We start from the raw sequence: 19,155 nt of genomic DNA on the forward strand, positions 1-19,155 counted from the left end.
CGAAAGGTCCCTTCCTTCTTTGGCACTACGAAGTAAATGGAGTATCGGCCCTCTCGTAACTCGGCAGGAGGGACCGGCACGATGGCCCCGAGATCGCGGAGCCGAGCTAGAGTCACCCAGATCGCCCGGCGCTTTTCTGAGAACCCGCAAGGTGACACTAGGAAACCCCTGGGCGGTCGGCAAGAAAATCTAACGCGTAACCTTCTTTTATCACCTCTAGAACCCAATGATCCGACGTGATTCTGGTCCACTCCTCGTAGAACCGGGACAGCCTGCCGCCGATTCTGGGGACGACGGAATGGACCGGCCTCACATCATTGTGCAGGCTTACCTCCCTGCACCGCCTGACCGGATCCCGGACGACCGAAACGGCGCCCTCGAAAGGACTGAGAATAAGATTGCTGCCGGTTAGCACTGTGACGAAATGAAGAATTCGACCCCCGAGACATCCGTTCACTGCGACCGCCACGAAACAGAGGACGAGACGCTGGAGCCCCACGGAATCTTGGCCTATCTTCCGGCAACCGATGCACCTTATTCTCTCCTAAGGATTCAATCAGATCCTCCAATTCCTTGCCAAACAACAACTTCCCTTTAAAGGGTAAAGAGCCCAACCGAGCTTTGGAGGTCACATCCGCCGACCAATGACGAAGCCATAACAGCCGCCGCGCCGATACCGCGGATACCATAGTCCTGGCAGACGTGCGCAAAAGATCATAAAATGCATCTGCACTATAGGCAATTACCGCTTCTAAGCGACTTGCCTGTCGCACCTCCTCCGGGGACAAAGACTCATTTGCCAAGAGCTGCTGCGCCCAGCGAAGACCTGCTCTCAGGGGAAAATTACTGCAAATCGCCGCACGAATCCCCAATGCAGAAACCTCAAAGATCCGCTTAAGCTGAACTTCCAACTTCCTATCCTGCAAATCCTTAAGCGCGGTACCACCGGTCACCGGTATGGTGGTCTTCTTAGTCACCGCCGCTACCGCCAAATCTATCCTCGGCAAGCGCAACAACTCAAACACATCCTCCGGCAAGGGATACAACTTGTCCATCGCCTTTGCCACCTTCAGCCCCAAATCTGGAGTATCCCACTCCTTAAAAAGTAAGTCAGAGGCTGAGAAATGCAGCATAAAGGCTGAAGAAGGACCCCGGAGCCCCAACACGACCGGATCTGTCTGTCCGAGACGAGACTCCACTTGTGGAAGCGGGATTCCCAGCTCTCCCAGGATTTCCGGAATGAGAGGCCCTAGTTCATCTTTCCGAAATAACCTGACCACCTTAGGGTCATCGCCCTCAGCTCCGTGGGGCGCTCCGGAGCCCTTGGACCCCGGCTCTCCGTCTCCCTCAACCCCCCTCGAGGGTTGGGACGGAAGGTCCTGTTCCTCCGCTGGTTCCTCCGGCTCCTCCAAATCCGTAGAGGAATCTCGCTCATCTCTGGTCCCCCGGGACCGAAGAGACCGGCCCCTGGACGGACCCTCCGCCCCCGGACTGGGCTTCGGCCTCTTTGTTGCCTGAGTAGCCAGCTCGGAGAACGGGTCCCCTTGGGCTCTTTTCCTGGCCATGCGGCGGGCCTTAAAGGCTTTGTGCATGAGAAGCACAAACCGCGAATTAAATGAGGAATCAGAGGACCCTTCCTCGTCATCCCCCTCCCCCGGGGAATCCTCACTGGGGTCAATGGTCCTCGCTGACCTGCCCCCCTTCGGAGACCCCTGCTGGGGTGACAAACGCAGTGGGGGATTATCCACCCCGCCCCCTAATCGGCCCGCGCTAGCCTCGGCTCCCTGAGGCGATAAGATGGCCGCCGTTCCCACCGAAAAAGTGCTCAAAATGGCGGCCGTCCCCGGGAGACCCGAGGTCGACCCCTCCGAGAACGCTGCACGAGCCGCTGAAGACCCGGCGCAAGGTTTTCAACCCCCCCGGGCCCCCGACGCCGTCGATCCTCCCTCTCCCCCTCCCACGCACCCGGAACAGAGGCTGTCCCGAGACAGCCGCGTCGCCGCGGACCCGCAGGCCCGGCAAGCTGCTTGCCGGGGCATGGTCTGCCGCGGCGTAGGAGGCAGAGCCCGTGAAAAACCAAAAATCGAGCGAGTCCCCTCCCGCTGCGCAGCAGGCACCCAGACGGCCGATAGAGAGAGAGAGAGGGAGAGAGAGAGAGAACACAGGCCGGGAACAGCACAAACCAAATCAAAACAGGCACACTTTTTTTTTTTTTTTTTTTTAATTTACCTCGGATCTGGAGCCAGCTGGGGGGAGTGAGCCGGGATCCCCGGTGTCACCCCCAGCCCTGAAGTGCCGGTATATGGGGCTCCCCCACTCTTCGGCAGCCTCAACCAGGGGGAACGGTCCCCTCAGGACCTCACCCTCCCCTGGGAGGTGGGGACTGGGAGCAGCAGGCAAGCCTCTGTGGTCCTTCTCCTCTGAAAAACACCTAACTCCTACCTTTCTCTATTTTTTTTTTTTTTTAAACTACCACCTAAAACTTAGGCTAAGCACAGACTGTAGGTTTTGCACCTTCTCCACCTGCTAGGAGACAGAAGAAAACTGCCAGACTGTAGGTGGCACCAGCCTAGATATAGGCGGAGTTTTGTTTTGTAAACCTCTGTCTCCATCTGCTAGAGAGAGGGGGCAAAACCCAGGAGTCTGGACTGATCCTGGTACGTACAGGGAACAGTTTTACAATCTTTGATTTTCTCAAGTACTGACTATTGCAACTATCTTTTACTCGGCCTTCCATCTTCCACTATCCATCCTTTACAGGTTTTGCAGAATGCTGCAGACAGGGTCATAACAGGTAGCAGAAAAAGGGATCATATAACACCAACATCGATCTCCTTGCATTGGCTTCCAATCGAATATCGCATTCAATTCAAAGTATTTAGTACTTTACACAAATTGATTTATGGAGACCAAATAGACTGGTAAAAGCAGCTATTCGGCTACACACCCCCCCAAAGAAACTTTAAATCTGTGAACAAAGGCCTGTTAACTATCCCATCTGTAAATTCTGCCCATTTACGTCAAGAGCCATTTTGCTGGCAGGGCCCAAACTATGGAATACATTACCCACGGATCTGAGATTGCAATCAGAATTTAAAACTTTAAAAAAAAAAAAAAAAAAGACCTAAAATCATGGTTATTTGGCAATGCCTATAAGGAAAGTGAACGAAAGCAGCCCAAAAAGCCATCTTTTTCTATTTCGATAGTCTTAACTGACTCTTTTCATTTTATTTTGGAAATTATGTATGAATACTAAATGTGATATTTTACATTTTGTGCTGGAATTTATTTTTACCTTTTACCTCTTATCTATTAATGCTAAATTTTTATTATTTTTAGCTCATTTTATGTAATTATTTATTCCATTTCTTTTAAATATGTTAACCGTTGTGATGGCATGTCTGAACGACGGTATAGAAAATGTGATAAATAAAATATAGTACCTGAACATAATCTGCTTTGAAAGTGCCTGAAAAGCAGAATATAAATCAAATATATATACACACACACCTACTATTTAATCATAGTATGGGACAGTTTTCAAAACTTAAATTGCAGACTTTGCACCAGTTTCCAAAGGCAAAGTACTCTGAACTTTCCTTGTGAAAACTGTTTAGGAAAAAAATAAAATAAAATAGTACCCACAGTGACTTGTACCTGCTTTTTCTGCAGATACTTTTTCACCAAAAAACATGCATAGTTTTGAAATTTTTATATATACTTGTGTGAGATTCAAAAGCATGCGTGCAACATGCTTCTTATTAAACAGAACACATACAAAATAAAATGTTATGGCTGTTTACTGTAAGTACAAACAAACAAATTTCAGGGCATACCTAGCATCAGACAGAAACCTACCTGAACAGCTTTGAACATCAACCCACATGTTTCTTGAATATTCTGAAGCAGCCAACATTTGTTATACTTAACACCATAAGGAATCTAGGTAAAAGAAAAAAAAAAAACTGACATAAAAACCTGATCTGCATTATCTAAATATTTTTGTACCCTGCAGTAGTGATACATGCCATGGGCTCAACTCTTCTAATTTTTTCAGTAGCCACATGAGGGAAGTAACCTCTGCTGGCACTTAAGTGGCGGTGAAGGTTTAACCTTCTGAAGGAGGGGAGGATTCCCTTCCAGCCCTCAGTCTATAAAGGAACCTGTTATGTTTACTATTTTTATATTTTTGATGTTTGGAGTTAACTGTAAAGCAATTGGGAGGGAATACTATTTTCAGCTGTGTGATACAGCCTATTCGCATTCCCTTTCGAGAGTAGGGGGTCGGGGTAAGTCTGTATCAGGAATTTTATATATTGTATGAGCGCCAATAAATATTGTACTAACATATACCATATTTTGATGCAAACCGTATTGGGTCTTCTGTTTTGGGGGGGAAAGGTGGCATATAAGCACAAAAACAGAAATGTCTAAATTTGAGAGTCAGGAAAGAAGATTTTTTTTGTTTGTTTTCATTTCTCTCCAACTTCATTCTTGTGGCATTAAAAGCAATTATATTGCAAGTCATTAAGTGATAAGGGAAGGGCTAACCACAATAAGAACTTTTCTTGTTTAACAAAGGAACGTGTTTGTGTTTTACTCTTTTTACTTACTACTGTAAGCAGTCATTGCATCCAAAGAAGAGAAGTTACAAGAGTTAAAGACAAAAAAAACAGGTAGGAAGCGTCAGCCAGGTTATTTATAGGGGGGGGGGGGGGGGGGGGGGTCGAGAAACTGAATTACAAATTTCTTATTTCCACTACTAAACTGTGAGTGTATTTCACCACATATTAGAAAATAGCCTGTGCAAATCAGCAAATCAGATGTTGTCTCTAGGGGTATTACCTGACAGTAGACAGCTAGAGACTAAAACTGGCTGCAGTACAAAGGCAGAGGAGACAAACTAGAGCCAGCAGGGAAAGCGCCATGGAAGGAACATGCCAAGTCTCCCTTTCATGGCAGACCATGCCCTTGGCAGCGATGGGCATTATCATGAAATGCTTGCCCCTGGTCGTTTCTATAGCATCCAAGATATCCAATACCATAAGGGCAATTTCCCTTAAGTACAAAAATGTATTTTTCAGTAATACTTCCCTGATGGAGATGGTGCGGCATTTAACAGTCAGATAAATATAGGGAAAAATAACCCTTGCTATAGTTACGTTCCATATTAGGAGTTACCATCCAGGAAAAGAGATCTAGGCATCATAGTGGATAATACACTGAAATCAAATGCTTAGTGTCCTGGGGCAGTCCAAAAAGCAAACAATGTTAGGAATTATTAGGAAGGGAATAAAACAGTGGCTGCATAATGCCTCTGTTTTGCTCCATGGTAAGACCGCACCTTGAATACTGGTCGCCGCATCTCTGAAAAGAGATATGGTTGCACTTGACGTAACTGAGTTACAATGAGAGTGCTACGATTCTGCCCGCGTCTAGGCCGTAGTCTCCCACCTTTTTTCGCCGCCAGCTAGCCAGCTCCCTGATGCCGTGCCCTGTGGTCCAGAGACCGCCCACAGTTGCTCCTGCACAGCGGGCCTTGCCGTCGTGCCTCTACACGGCCAGGAGGCTGCCAACACAGTCTTCATGCGGCAGAAGCCACCACCATCATCCTGCCTTTGCGAAAGAAGCCACAGACGTCTCTTCATCCTGTGGCCAGGAGGCCACAGATGCCATCCCCATGCAGCCCAGCACGGCATGGAGCCATTTTCATCCTTTTTTTGCGGCCAGGATGCCACCTCTAGCTCCTCTTCGCGGCCCGAAGGCCACCACAGGTGTTCTTCAGCAGCTGGAGCCACCCCCAACTTCTCTTTAGTGGCAGGAGCCGCCTCAGACACCTCGGGCCTGCTTTCTTCTTCCTTGCAGGGTCCCTGCTCTCCAGGGTCCTGCCTCCTACCTCCTTAGGCACAAGGCTGAGCCTCCTCTCCAAATTTAAAGGGACAGTCCTCCTGGCTCCTCATGATGCCATCCTGGGTGTCCCTCTTCAGCCCTACAAAAGGGCTCAGTCTTCAGTTCCTCTTCGCCTTCGCAAGGAGTCAGTCATGGAGTCGGGCTGCTCCTGAATCCTCCGTTCCAGCTCTTTGGTCCAGGAGTTTTAAATGTGCCACATGCTAACTTCAAGGAGTGCCCCCCAGCCTATTATCTGAAAGAGTAAATAACTTGCGCTCAGGGGTGGACCCTTGTCCTGGGAGCAGTGGAGAACGGCTCCCTGGTAGGGACCAGGAAGCAACTGCCCCCAGGGGGAGGAGCACAGGAGGAGACAGAGGCTAGGATGAGCTTCACCACTGGAAGCCTGAGGTCCCCCCGGGTGGAGCCCATAGGGACCCGGGCCACTTGGACTTAGGTGGGCCTCACAGGGTCTCCTGGAAGGATGGAAGTCCGGCGTGCCCACAGACAGAAGGGGAGCACGGTCAGGTTCGAGACTGGAGGTCAGATGGAACGAGGAAGACCAGAATAGCATAGGTGATGACAAGGCTAGGAACAGAGCCAGAATCTAGACACGTGGTCAAGCAGGCAGAGTTCAGGTTCCAGAGGGCAGACCAAGTCACAGGCAGGTCGAGGTCAGAAGGCAGGCAGGTCGAGAGGCAGACTGGAGTCAGAAGGCAGGCAGCAGGCAGGCAAGTCGAGGAACAGACTGGAGTCAGAAGGCAGGCAGCAGGCAGGCAAGTCGAGGAACAGACTGGAGTCAGAAGGCAGGCAAGTCGAGGAGCAAGCAGAGGTCAGTACCAGTGAGACAGTCCAGAGGTACTACCTGGGGAGACGGACAGATGAACAGGAACAGACGGACGCTGGAGTACTAGAAAGCAGGATCAGAACTGGACCAGAAGGATCCTGGAACGAGACTTGAACAAGGTTCAGACGCAGTGACAATCTAGCAAGACACTAACCCGATTGCCAAGGCAAGGAAGTACAAGCAGGGACTTCCTTATATCCGGGAATCAATCAGGACGCGCCGCAGAGCTAGGACCCACCCTTGGCCCTACAAGAGGCTGGGCAGTCCACGCATGTGCGTAGGGGCGTGGCCTCACGCCGAGCTCCGGCATGAGGCCTGGTGCGCAGTAGAAGGCCCGGCGACCGCCACCACGGGAAGCCGAAGCCTGGAAGCGCTTGCAGCTACCGCTAGGGAGGCCTACCCGGGACCTGCCGTGAAACCATGGAGGTGAGCACCGGGCACAGACGGAGTGCGTAACAATAACTGATTCACATTAACCTGTTCTAGACCTCTCATGATTTTAAACACCTCTATCATATCCCCCCTCAGCCATCTCTTCTCCAAGCTGAAGAGTCCTAACCTCTTTAGTCTTTCCTCCTAGGGGGAGTTGTTCCATTCCCTTTATCATTTTGGTCGCTCTTCTCTGTACCTTCTCCATCGTAACTATATCTTTTTTAAGATGCGGCGACCAGAATTGTACACAGTATTAAAGGTGCAGTCTCACCATGGAGCGATACAGAGGCATTATGACATTTTCCATTTTATTCACCATTCCCTTTCTAATAATTCCCAACCTTCTGTTTGCTTTTTTGACTGCCACAGCACACTGAACCGACAATTTCAATGTGTTATTCACTATGACGCCTAGATCTTTCTTGGGTGGTAGCTCCTAATATGGAACCTAACATTGTGTAACTATAGCATGGGTTATTTTTTCCTATATGCATCACCTTGCACTTATCCACATTAAATTTCATCTTGAAGCACCATTCAGCTGTCTCTGAAATTTCAGAGAAGGTGATTAGTTCAAGCGGATCGGGTTTTGGATGTCACAGTCCAACATGTCTCTTATAGAAAGTTTCCCATGGATTAGGGAAGAAAAGATTGAGAGGAAGTAGTTGTTGCGTCCGCTGCTCGACGCCCTCACTCTGCCCTCTTTACCTCTGTGGCAACTCCCTCCGGGTCTGATGGACTGCTAGCTGTCGCAAAGTCTTCTTGCCGTCTCTCTCCGGCGTCCCCGGACTGGCACGACGCTGCGGATCCGCCCTGTTCCTGATGACGTAGGGCGCGCACGCTCCGATGTATGTACCAGCAAGGGCACGAACCTTGGAGGCGTCCCCCTGAGATGACGTCATCCGCTTCCAATATATAAGGTCTCAGTATTTGCTAACAAATTGAGTTAGCAAGGGGATTACTTTACCTAATCTACTCTGCCTCCTCGGACTTACCAGGGGTACCCGCTCCTCGGGGGCCTCGCTCTCTTCTTTATTTCAGATTGCCAATAGGAACCGGTACTCGCTCCTCAAGGGCCCATGTTCCTGAACACTCTGAAGATTCTCTACTGCCTGGAAGCTATAGCAGATACAGACATTTGTGAGTTACCACCGCTCTCTCAGAGCTTTCCCTGGAACCAGGTACTCGCTCCTCGAGGGCCTAACCCTTTCCAGCTACTGAGCTTCTTTAGACCTTATGTGAGTTTGTCATCTAGTTCTGGCTATGAACACAGCATATCCTGTCTACTCACTATCTATAGTTTCTCTACAGCTCAACCCTGGGATCTTGGTTCCAGTACCTGAGGGACTTCAGCCCTGCAGGGCATATCTACTCACTACTGCCACCTCTGGTGGTTCTAACCTGTCTAATAAAGAATTATCTGTGTCCGTCTCCGTACTCAAGCCTATCCGGTGGTCCTTCTCAGGATATCCTCCTGGGGGCGCAGTCATCTGCCATCGGCCCAAGGATTCACTTATCTACATTCCTCTACAGCCGAGTGTCCTCTCCAAGCACTCCGCTGGTACAGTGTGCCAACTCCTCCTTCCACAGGAGCCGTAGCATAACAAGATTGCTAAATACCTAGCAAACCTAACAAGATTGCTAACTCCTCATGGGATCATAACAGATTGCTAACTCCTTCCTCCATAGGAGTTAGTTCCCAACAGATTGCTAATTCTTCTCCCTCTTGAGGAGTAGAACCTACAGATTGCTAACTTCTCCCTCCATGGGAGCTATAATCTAACAGACTGCTACTCCTCCCTCTCCAGGAGTTGGATTCATACCAGATTGTTATCTCCCATCTGCTTGCTCCTCCCTTCAGACAGCAGATTCCATAACAGATCCGTAACAGTAGTAAAGGACAAACAACAAACAAACTTTACAGATTTGGTCTACCTGAGAACAGAGAATCAAGAACCTAGACCCAGACTTACTCACGAGAAAATCCCAGGGTTTGTGCTTCTCAGGACCCTGTACGCCCACAGGAACCCTATTTAAACCAGCTAGAACAGCATAAAAGGAATTCCAAAAAGTCAGACACCACTGACCACATCTAAAGCATTCACCCAAAGGGTCAGACACCATTGACCACACCTAAACATTCACACATCTGTGAATGTGCACAATATACCAAGAAAGCTCAACGTCAGTCTAACAAGAGTCAGTCTAACAGGAGTCTCCCAAGGCTTGATGGTACAACCTGGATGGACCGCTTGGGGGAGAGGCCAGAATTTCCAGTTCAGCTTACAGACCACAGAAACCACTCTCCCTTGGTGCCGCTGCTCTAGCTAAAGAGCCAGCGAGTGAAGCCAAAAGAGAAAAGCAAGAGGAAAAAAAGATAAGAACTCACCTGGAAAGCAAAGGAAAAGCATCAGGAAAGTACCAGGAAAATACATGTGGGATCTTAATCATAGACTCCCTCTAGATCAGACACACTGGAGAAAAATTCAGAAAAGGATGACCAAAATAAGGGACACACGTCCCAGTTCAGATCCCTAAGGAACTCTACTATTTACCCTTCCCCAGAGAGAGAAATGACCTACTCTATTTCTTATCCTTTAGTCAGTTATCAATCCACAACAGAAGGGTGACCAAAATGATAAAGGGCAAGGAATGGTTCCCCCTATGAAGAAAAGCTAAAGAGGTTAGGGCTGTTCAGCTTGGAGAAGAGATGGCTGATGGGGGATATGATGTCTACAAAATTGTGAAAGGACTTGAACAGGTAAATGTAAAATCAGTTACTTACTCTTAGACAATAGAAGGACTAGGGGAAACACCATGAAGTTAGCAAATAGCTCATTTAAAACAAAATCAGAGAAAATTCTCTCACTCAATGCATAATTAAGCTCTGGAATTCATTGCCAGAGGATGTGGTCACAGCAATTAGTGTAACTGGGTTTAAAAAAAATCTGGATAAGTTCCTAGAGGAAACTCCATAAACTGCTGTTAATCAATAAGAACAGTAGCTTGGGATCTATTTAACGTCTGGGTGCTTGCCAGGTACTTGTGACTTGGACTGGCCACTGTTGGGCCACAGGATGCTGGGCTTCATGGACCTTTGGGCTGACCCAGTATGGCATATCTTATGTTCTTATAGAAGCTGCAGATACCACACAATGAAGGAAACATTACAACATGACCAAATACACCTTATATCAAAGAGCACAGGGTTTACAGAGAACCCCCAATAGATGGACAAAGGCATATGCTACAACCAATAATTATCAACTCATCTCACTTTTTTTTTCAGTCTATTTATTTTCCTCTATCCTGGAAGTTGAGATACTGTATTTTATATAAAAGATACTATTCCTACTAATTTCTATAGCGCTTCGATATATACAGTACAGTGCTGTACAAAAAACACATAAGAGACAGTCTCTCTTTACAGCTTACAATCTAATCAAGACAAACATACAGGGCAAAAGAAAAACTGAGAATTTCATTTATTCCCATTTTATATCTTGTGAACAACAGTTACGGCCGCTGCAGTAAAAACATCCAGAAGCTGGATCCCACCTAATAATCCTTGACAGCAGAGAGCACTATTTATAGGGCTACTACAGAATTTGCCTCTGGGTGCAGAATCAAGGCAAGTGACTCCAGCAATTGCAACCCTCCTAGGCCAGCACTTTGCTGCTGCATCCCTTCTTACAACCACTTCTCCCCAACCTTTCTTGCAGGCATAAAATCGCTCTCTTCCAGCTCTGCAGCAGGTGCCACCATTCTTTTCTCTGCCCCCCCCCCCCCCACTGGCCCTCACCCTGCAGCTATCTATCCCATCCTCACGCCATCGCCATGCCACTTACTCTCTCTTTCCACCCCTCTACAGATATACAAGCATCTCTCTCTCATTGGCTGGCTGGCATTCAATCATGAGCTAAGAATTTGTCTTGTTTGCTCATTTACCAAATTTCTCTAATTTCTTGTACAAGGAAGTTTGATGTATAGCTAGTTAAGGGGCCTACTGGCTAGCTCCCATTTTGTATCTATGGGAGGACTGCTTGATAATTAGGGCTATAAAGTGCAAAAGAACTGGTTTTGAAATGTATACTGTCTTACTTTAAATCCTACTCTCCCTGCCCCACACCCACCCACCTCACTTCCCGTTTTTCTTATATAGACTTTTAGAAGGACGCAGGCCTGATTTCTTGCTTTACTCTTGTAGGGTGGTCTCTCTCCTTATTTAAACCCATTTTAAATCCTGCTTTGAGTCTGCTACTAGGATCTTGAAACTTGGTTCACTCCAACCATGGTGGTCTTCATTTTAACCCAAAGGCTCTTGTTTTTCTGTCTTGACTACATTGTAAACTCCACAGAGTAGGGACCGGGTCTTGTGCATTTCTGTACAACAGTGTGTTCATCTTATAGAACTATATAAATATCTAGTAGTAGTAATGGTAGAATGGAGAGGAAATATGACTGATAGGAGGGTGGATGAGAAAAGACAAGACTGGGAAGGAGGAGGGAAGGAGACACATTGGAGGAGAGAAGACATACTGGAAGGCAAGAAAGAGCAGAGGATTAGAGAAATGGGAAACAGTAGGGCAGAAGAGGAGAAAGGAATGAAGGAAGGAACAAGGGAAGGAGAACATGGAAAGAGAGAGGTGAACAAAAGAAGAGGCAAACTGCCATGGGGCTCAATGTCACAGTTCCCCTTCTGTGACAGGCCCAACTGCTCATTACTCCCCCCCCCCCCTCCATTGCCAGGTCTGTTTCTGGTGCTCCTTCCATTACAAGGTTCAGGATGGCCTAGCTTGGTTCAACTGCTGCCTCTGCCACTTCAACACTGCTGCTGTTGCCAGACAAATGGATTTAGTTTTGTGATTTTTTTTTTCAAGATGTAAATTGCTATTAATTAAAAATGGAACACTGACTCAGCCAATTAGAGTCAAGAGGCATTAATTGATAAAGGTTTACTGGTGACTGAAGCTGACAGTACAATCTGTAGGTCACAAAAGTTCAAATGCAGATCACATCAGGAACCAGTGAAGAGAGAATGGAAACTATCTTCAGACAGTGATAACCCCTGGCACCAAGCAATATTGTATCATCTCTAAACCAAATGTTTGAGGATCTGTTAGTATAGTGTATTATCTTATAACAATACCTGCTGTGAAGAACATTACTGCTTGGCTGGTAAATCTTTGCTTAATAAAAATGTATTAAACAAGTTATGAGGGCTTATTGCTAACAATTTTACAGCAACATTCCAACACAGGTGACCAGATGTTCAGCTATGCATAAATGTTCCCATGACTAGCATTTAATCCAATGGTTATCAACCTTTTTTCGGCCAGGACACACCTGACAGATGGTTCTCACATGCATGACACATTGAACATGTGACCGTCACAGGACTATATGTAAACATGCACTCTGCATCCATAGGAATCCCCTCGACCCCCGACAATGGGTCAGAGCAGAACTAGGGCATTACCCATACAACTCACCATACAAAAAAGATATTCTGGTTCTGGTGACATCTCAGTAAAAGCAAAACAAACTCCCTTTACTACCAGGCACAATAGCCTTCCTTATAAAAAGACAGTAAATTTACCACTATTGCATGTCCTAATGAGAAAAAAACAATAAGATTGATACAAATGCCTGAATGCTAGTAAAATACCTCACCTCTGTCACACACCCAGAACTGACCTTCACCAAGTACAGAAAAACCACAAATTATAAATATGGAGACAGAAACTGGAATGGAAAACCAAAAAAGCCACTCTGCATGCAGTGCGAACCCGGAGAAATGGAAAGAGAAATATAGCACCTAACAGACTCTCAGGATTTGAAATAATGCACACAAACTAATCCGCACAAAGTTACACCTGCATTATGGAACACACTCAAACAGTAACAACCCTATCTAAGAAATACAACTATTAAACCAGGCCCGAAACACTAATACACCTCATATTAGGAAAACAGAACAAGCCAATCTGATACAGATCCCCATGTAGAAATAACTGTAAAACTATACTAATAAATGTTACAAAACAGCTGATGGACAGAACATCCAACAATTAAAAACTCATAAAAATTTTAAAATTGTCCAAATACCAATTAAATATTTCAAAACAGACACATTACGTAATACCCAATAATTAAAATGGCAGTCAATCAAGAAAAATAAACTTAAAAAGCCACCTTTACTTACCCTCTCCAGCAACTCTCCTACTCCTTTCCCTTGCAGGCCAAAAGCACTCACCAGAAGCAGCAGCGGCTACTGAAGCTCTGTCCTCACAGTCCTCTTCCTTACGGCCCACAACCAGTCACTTACTCACACACACCCCCCAAATTAGACCCTATAACCAGTCTTGGTCTCTCACACACCAGTCATCTTCCTAACCAGTCTCTCTCTCACAGAAACACATCACCTCCCTGACCAGTTTCTCTCTCAATCACACACATGCTCTCTCATGTGCAAGCTCAAAATCACACACAAATGCTTTCGGACCCATTCATACCCACACCCTGTGCTCCCATTCACACTCACACCCAGGCTCCCATTCTCACATGCATGCACCGGGCCTCACCGCTGATGAGCACCAATAGATTAATCTATTGGTCATGGTAAACCCAGCAATACAACAGCATCCATATACAAAGACACCGGCTTAGAACAAACTCTGGAAAAGGCTCCCTGATAAGTCACCAACACCACTTAATAAAACATCTAGGGCCAGATTTACTCAAAGGATGTTATTTCCCCTTTTTGAGTCTGTGTATAGAAAAAGTGCCTTGATGAATCAGGCCCTTTGTATCTTATGGGAAGAAAAGCTTAGTACATCTGGCTCCCTCAGGTTTTTTTTTCAAATTCAAGGGACTGGCACTATTTAGCTATGAAGATATGATATGCTTGCAAAAATGTCCACTTTCTACTGGATTTCAACATTATTATTATTTACAGGATTTATTACCCATTCCACTACCAAGACACTCAGGACAAGGAGCAGGAAGAACTCAAAGTACAAGTCCGGGATAAGGAGGTAGGAGAACATTAACTATAACTAACCCATGATTTTCCCCCAAAGATTTACCATAACAAAAATGTTACTTTTGGCAACTTACAGGGCACCCCCACAAGCCGCTGCACTTAACCCCCCCCCCCCCCCAAAGTCGTCGTTACCTTCCTTCGCGGCACACACCACTTATCACCCCATAAGTGGCAGGATGCCACTGGAACCACCATCTCCAGCCTGTGCTTAGGTGCACAGGCACCCAACCCTCTGGAATTAAAGGGCCTGCGGTGGAAAAAAGCTGAGGCGCACAAGGACGTCATCTCCTTCAGCCCTATAAGGGCACAGCAGATGTGTCAACTCTGCCTGAGGAACAGATCCTCCTACCAGGAAAGAGTGCATGTTGCTATCCTCCCATCCTGTCTTGCCTCATCCAGCCTGGCCTAGTCCTTCCAGCTTGTCCCACCTTATCCATACCTTCCCTTCAGATTGACCACTGGTACTGACCCCTTTGCCTGGATATGGACTTCTCTGGAATGCCGCCTGCCACTGACCCCCCCTCACCGGAACACAGACCTTGTTTGTTCAATGCCCGTCTCTGATCCTTGCCTGGCCATGGACTACCGCTTACCCCGTTTCTCCTAGAGACTCTCGCCTAAGTCCTGCCGGCCCCCGGAACCCCAAGGGCTCAACCTGCCAGAGAACCTCCGCCAGTTGTCAGTGAGGGCCTGCAGGGCTTGCCCCATAGGCTGCATCGACTTCATCACAGCAGCAAACGTCTACTTCGCTTACACACAATATTAAAAGTAAATACCTCTTTCTATGCCCTGCTAACATTTTAGCTGTAGATCCTCAACTGTTTTGCTGGAAATGAATGATATTTTTCAACAAAACTAACATGAAAAACACACACACTTACCATGATTTTAAACATTTTTTTGAAGTAGCCGTATTTTGTCACTTGGCCACTACTCTGGGTGCATGCCATGCCTCTGTGAACTTGTGAATTAAAGACTCCAGAGCTGTAAGTAGCAGCCATCTTTCTATTATATCCATATGGATTACTGCAAAACAGTCAATCAGAAAAATGAAAGGATAAGACAAAAGAATTGTTATAAAATTACTTCTAGTATTTGATAAACATTCCCACAACAGTATATTCCTTTAAATTAAAATGTGAATATGACTTAATATTTTTATTAAAATGTTTATTAATTTTTTTAAACATTCACAAAATGAACAGTACAAATTAATCATAAAACTGAAGACAAGATTTAATTTAATTAAAACCGTGTATAGTTTGAGGTTTTAAATTTGATTCTGAGTGTATCTTATGTGTGCTAGGAAAGTAGTCTGAGAGATGAATCCTGTGGGCTTTGCTCTGAGAAGTGTGAAAACCGGTCCCTGGACAGGTAATCAGCAGTTTTTGATTCCAACCCTCTCCAGTCATGTTTTTGTTTGTTTTTTTTGACTGGAGTGGGTTGGAATCCCAATTAGATGGAGAATTCTTCACTATAAGATATTAAGAATTTATAGCAACATGTAAAACGGATTTTAGTAGTGGACTCATTTAGTCCTATTAATGTCATTGATAAGCTACCATTAAACACACCTTAATTCTATTAAACATACCTACTTTTAAATAGCTTTATATACCTGTTGGCAGTGGTGTAGCGAGGGGGGCCAGAGGGGCCAAGGCCCCCAGGTGCCAGGCTGTAGGGGGCAGAAGAAAAGGAGGCCCACGACTGCCTAGAGCAGGGAGGCGCCAGCAGCAGTGAGCCGGGACGTTCCGTATCATGGAGAAAGTTGCATGCAGCCGCCAATGGACCTGATCTCACCAGTGGCAGAAAAACAGAGAGAGGGGCCATGCAGCCGCTAATGGACCTCATCCAACGGCAGCTGAGCATAGGAAACCCTTCCCCCTCGTCTGTGTAGGGCCACTGTATTAGAATTCACAAGAGTAGCAGGTTCTCTGTGCTGTTCTCGTGATGCACGAGGTCAGCATGAAGGAAGTGCTAGACCCGCAAATTTTTTTTATATCACGGGAACTGCACAGAGGAGGCAGAAGCAGCGATGAGTGATCGGCTCTTCCCCAACAGCGATGCGGCGGCAGCAATGACAGCAGTGGCAGAGGAGAGAGAAGCTCTGAGGCTGCCAGAAAATCAAACTTAGGGGGCCTGTCTTCAGTGTGTGTGTACGTGTATGAATGAATGGGTGCCTGCCTGGGGGTAAAAGTCTGTGTGGGTGAATGAATGGGTGTTTGTGTGGGTGACAGCCTGTGTGTGTATATGTGGGAATCTGGGGGAGTAAGAGCTTTTATTGAGGGAAGAGGGAAATAGAGCCTGTGTGGGTGTGTATGAGAGCATATATGTATGTGTATGTGACAGTGTATGTGTGAGAGAGAGAGGATAAAGTCCGTGTGTCTCCCTAGCCCCTAATCCTCGACAATCTCAGAGTGACTGGAAATCAAGAGCTCCCAGGTATGGCCAGCAGGGGCTTTTTTTTATCCATATATTAGTTGTAATTATTGGGTGTTATTTAATATATGTACTGTTTTGAAATATTTGTTTGGTGCTTGGGAAACTTAAAAAAATGTACATTTATTTATTTATTTATTTTTAGGTTTTTATATACCGGAAGTTCCTGTATACAATAACTAATAGAAGTTATTCTAATGGTCAGTAGTTTTAAAATTTTCTTTTATTAGTTATAATTGATGCTTTGTTTCTTGAATTTATTTGTTTTATGAGGAATAGTGGTTCTAGCGTCTCGCTTCTTGGGGTGTCCATTTCATTTTCTGTCTGCATATTGCTGGTTCTAAATTTGTGATCCTTTATTCTGTATTTGGTGAGGATCTGTCTCTTCTCTGTGTGTGACCAAGATGAGAGGTTCTGCTAGCGTGTAGTGTTTGCGTAGTATCTATAGCAATTGGGTTTGTTTTGTTTCCCCAGTAGGTGTTGTATTGGTATTCTGGGACCCAGTGTTATACTTACAGTGCTGCTTTTTCATAGGTATGGTTCTTGTTGTTACTAATGTTACATTATGATAGGTTTGCTGTATAGATTTTGAGTGTCTTTTTTGCAAGGTTTTGTGTTAGTTCACAATGTGTCTGGTTACATATATACATATACACATAGCAAATGTTGCTTACCTGTAACAGGTGTTCTCACAGGGCAGCAGGATGTTAGTCCTCACATATGGGTGACATCACAGGATTGAGCCCAATCACGGAACACTTCTGTCAAAGTTCCCAGAACTTGTAGGCCACTACCAGACATATAGTAAATTCACTAATACATTTAAAGGACGTTAAGACACATTCCTACTCCCATAGCAAACTAAAACTTAACTAGGAACTGATCAAAATTGAAATGAAGGCAGCAGGAAGAGGGGGGCTTCCCAGTCTTTTGCATCGAGTGTCATGTGTATGATTTTTTACCCGCCGGTGAGAAGTTGTACATGTGCATGCGATGCAAAGAGCTCCTGGCTCTCAGAGAACGAATCCGATCTCTGGAGGCTAGAGTGGTAGACCTGGAGGAGCTGAGGCAGAGAGGTATATAGATGAGACCTTCAGGGACATAGTAGCCAAATCCCAACTTCAGACTGGCAGCCCTGGTGCTGCCTTGGAGGAAGAAGGTATCATGATTAGAGAGCATCAACCAGGTGCAGCAGGAAAGGATCCTGTAGCAAGGACCTGCTCTCCAGGTGATGCATTGTCCTTTCGCACTGAGGATATCTCCCCAAGGCCTACTGCCCAGGAGGGAAGGGTTAGTTCGGCCGTCATAGTTGGTGATTCGATTATTAGGAATGTAGATGGCTGGGTGGCTGGTGGGCGTGAGGATCGCCTGGTAACATGCCTACCTGGTGCGAAGGTGGCGGACCTCAAGCGTCACCTAGATAGGATTTTAGACAGTGCTGGGGAGGAGCCGGCTGTCGTGGTACATGTGGGCACCAACGACATAGGAAAATGTGGGAGGGAGGATCTGGAAGCCAAGTTTAGGCTCTTAGGTAGAAAGCTTAAATCCAGAACCTCCAGCGTAGCATTCTCTAAAATGCTCCCTGTTCCACGCACAGGTCACCAGAGGCAGGCAGAGCTCCGGAGTCTCAATGCGTGGATGAGACGATGGTGCAAGGAAGAGGGATTCAGTTTTGTTAGGAACTGGGGAACCTTTTGGGGAAGGGGGGGGGTGGGAAATCTCTTCCGAAGGGATGGGCTCCACCTTAACCAGGGTGGAACCAGACTGCTGGTGCTAACCTTTAAAAAGGAGATAGAGCAGCTTTTAAACTAGAACAAAGGAGAAAGCCGACAGTCGCTCAGCAGCGCATTGTTAGGAGAGAGGTATCTTCAAAGGATACTAATGATGCATTAGAATTAGGGCATCCCGACAGTGAGGTTCCAATAATAAGAAAAGCAGTCCAAGTGCCTGTAACTAAAAACTCACCTGAGCTAAAAAAATTCTAACTTATCCCTATCAATTAAAAAGCAGAATGAAAATACAAACAAAAAACAAGCTTTGAAATGTTTGTATACTAATGCCAGAAGTCTAAAAGTAAGATGAGAGAATTAGAATGTATAGCAGTGAATGATGACATAGACTTAATTGGCATCTCAGAGACATGGTGGAAGGAGGACAACCAATGAGACAGTGCTATACCGGGGTACAAATTATATCACAATGACAGAGAGCACCCAGGAGGCGGTATGGCGCTTTATGTCCGGGATGGCATAGAGTCCAACAGGATAAACATCCTGCATGAAACTAAATGCAAAATTGAATCTTTATGGGCAGAAATCCCTTGTGTGTCGGGGAAGACTATAGTGATAGGAGTATACTACCATCCACCTGGTCAAGATGGTGAGACTGACAGTGAAATGCTAAGAGAAATTAGGGAAGCTAACCAAATTGGTAGTGCAGTAATAATGGGAGACCGCAATTACCCCAATACTGACTGGGTAAATGTATCATCGGGACATGCTAGAGA

At 46.1% G+C, this 19,155-nt stretch overlaps 1 protein-coding gene across 3 annotated transcripts in view; it reads right to left on the reverse strand.

Moving 5' to 3' along the window:
* The window catches only part of LOC115086762 (nuclear RNA export factor 1-like), a 433,094-nt gene that overhangs the window by 381,496 nt on the left and 32,443 nt on the right, over nucleotides 1–19,155 (reverse strand). For all 3 annotated transcript variants that reach the window (XM_029593060.1, XM_029593058.1, XM_029593057.1), the window contains 2 exons: nucleotides 15,092–15,236; nucleotides 3,859–3,942 (listed from right to left, as the gene is read on the reverse strand). In XM_029593060.1, coding sequence (XP_029448920.1) covers nucleotides 3,859–3,942; nucleotides 15,092–15,211 — 204 coding nt within the window. In that variant the 5' untranslated portion in view covers nucleotides 15,212–15,236. The remainder of the gene's footprint in view (nucleotides 1–3,858; nucleotides 3,943–15,091; nucleotides 15,237–19,155) is intronic.

This window comes from Rhinatrema bivittatum, chromosome 3 (genome assembly GCF_901001135.1).
Source record: "Rhinatrema bivittatum chromosome 3, aRhiBiv1.1, whole genome shotgun sequence".
NCBI classification, from domain to species: Eukaryota; Metazoa; Chordata; class Amphibia; order Gymnophiona; family Rhinatrematidae; genus Rhinatrema; species Rhinatrema bivittatum.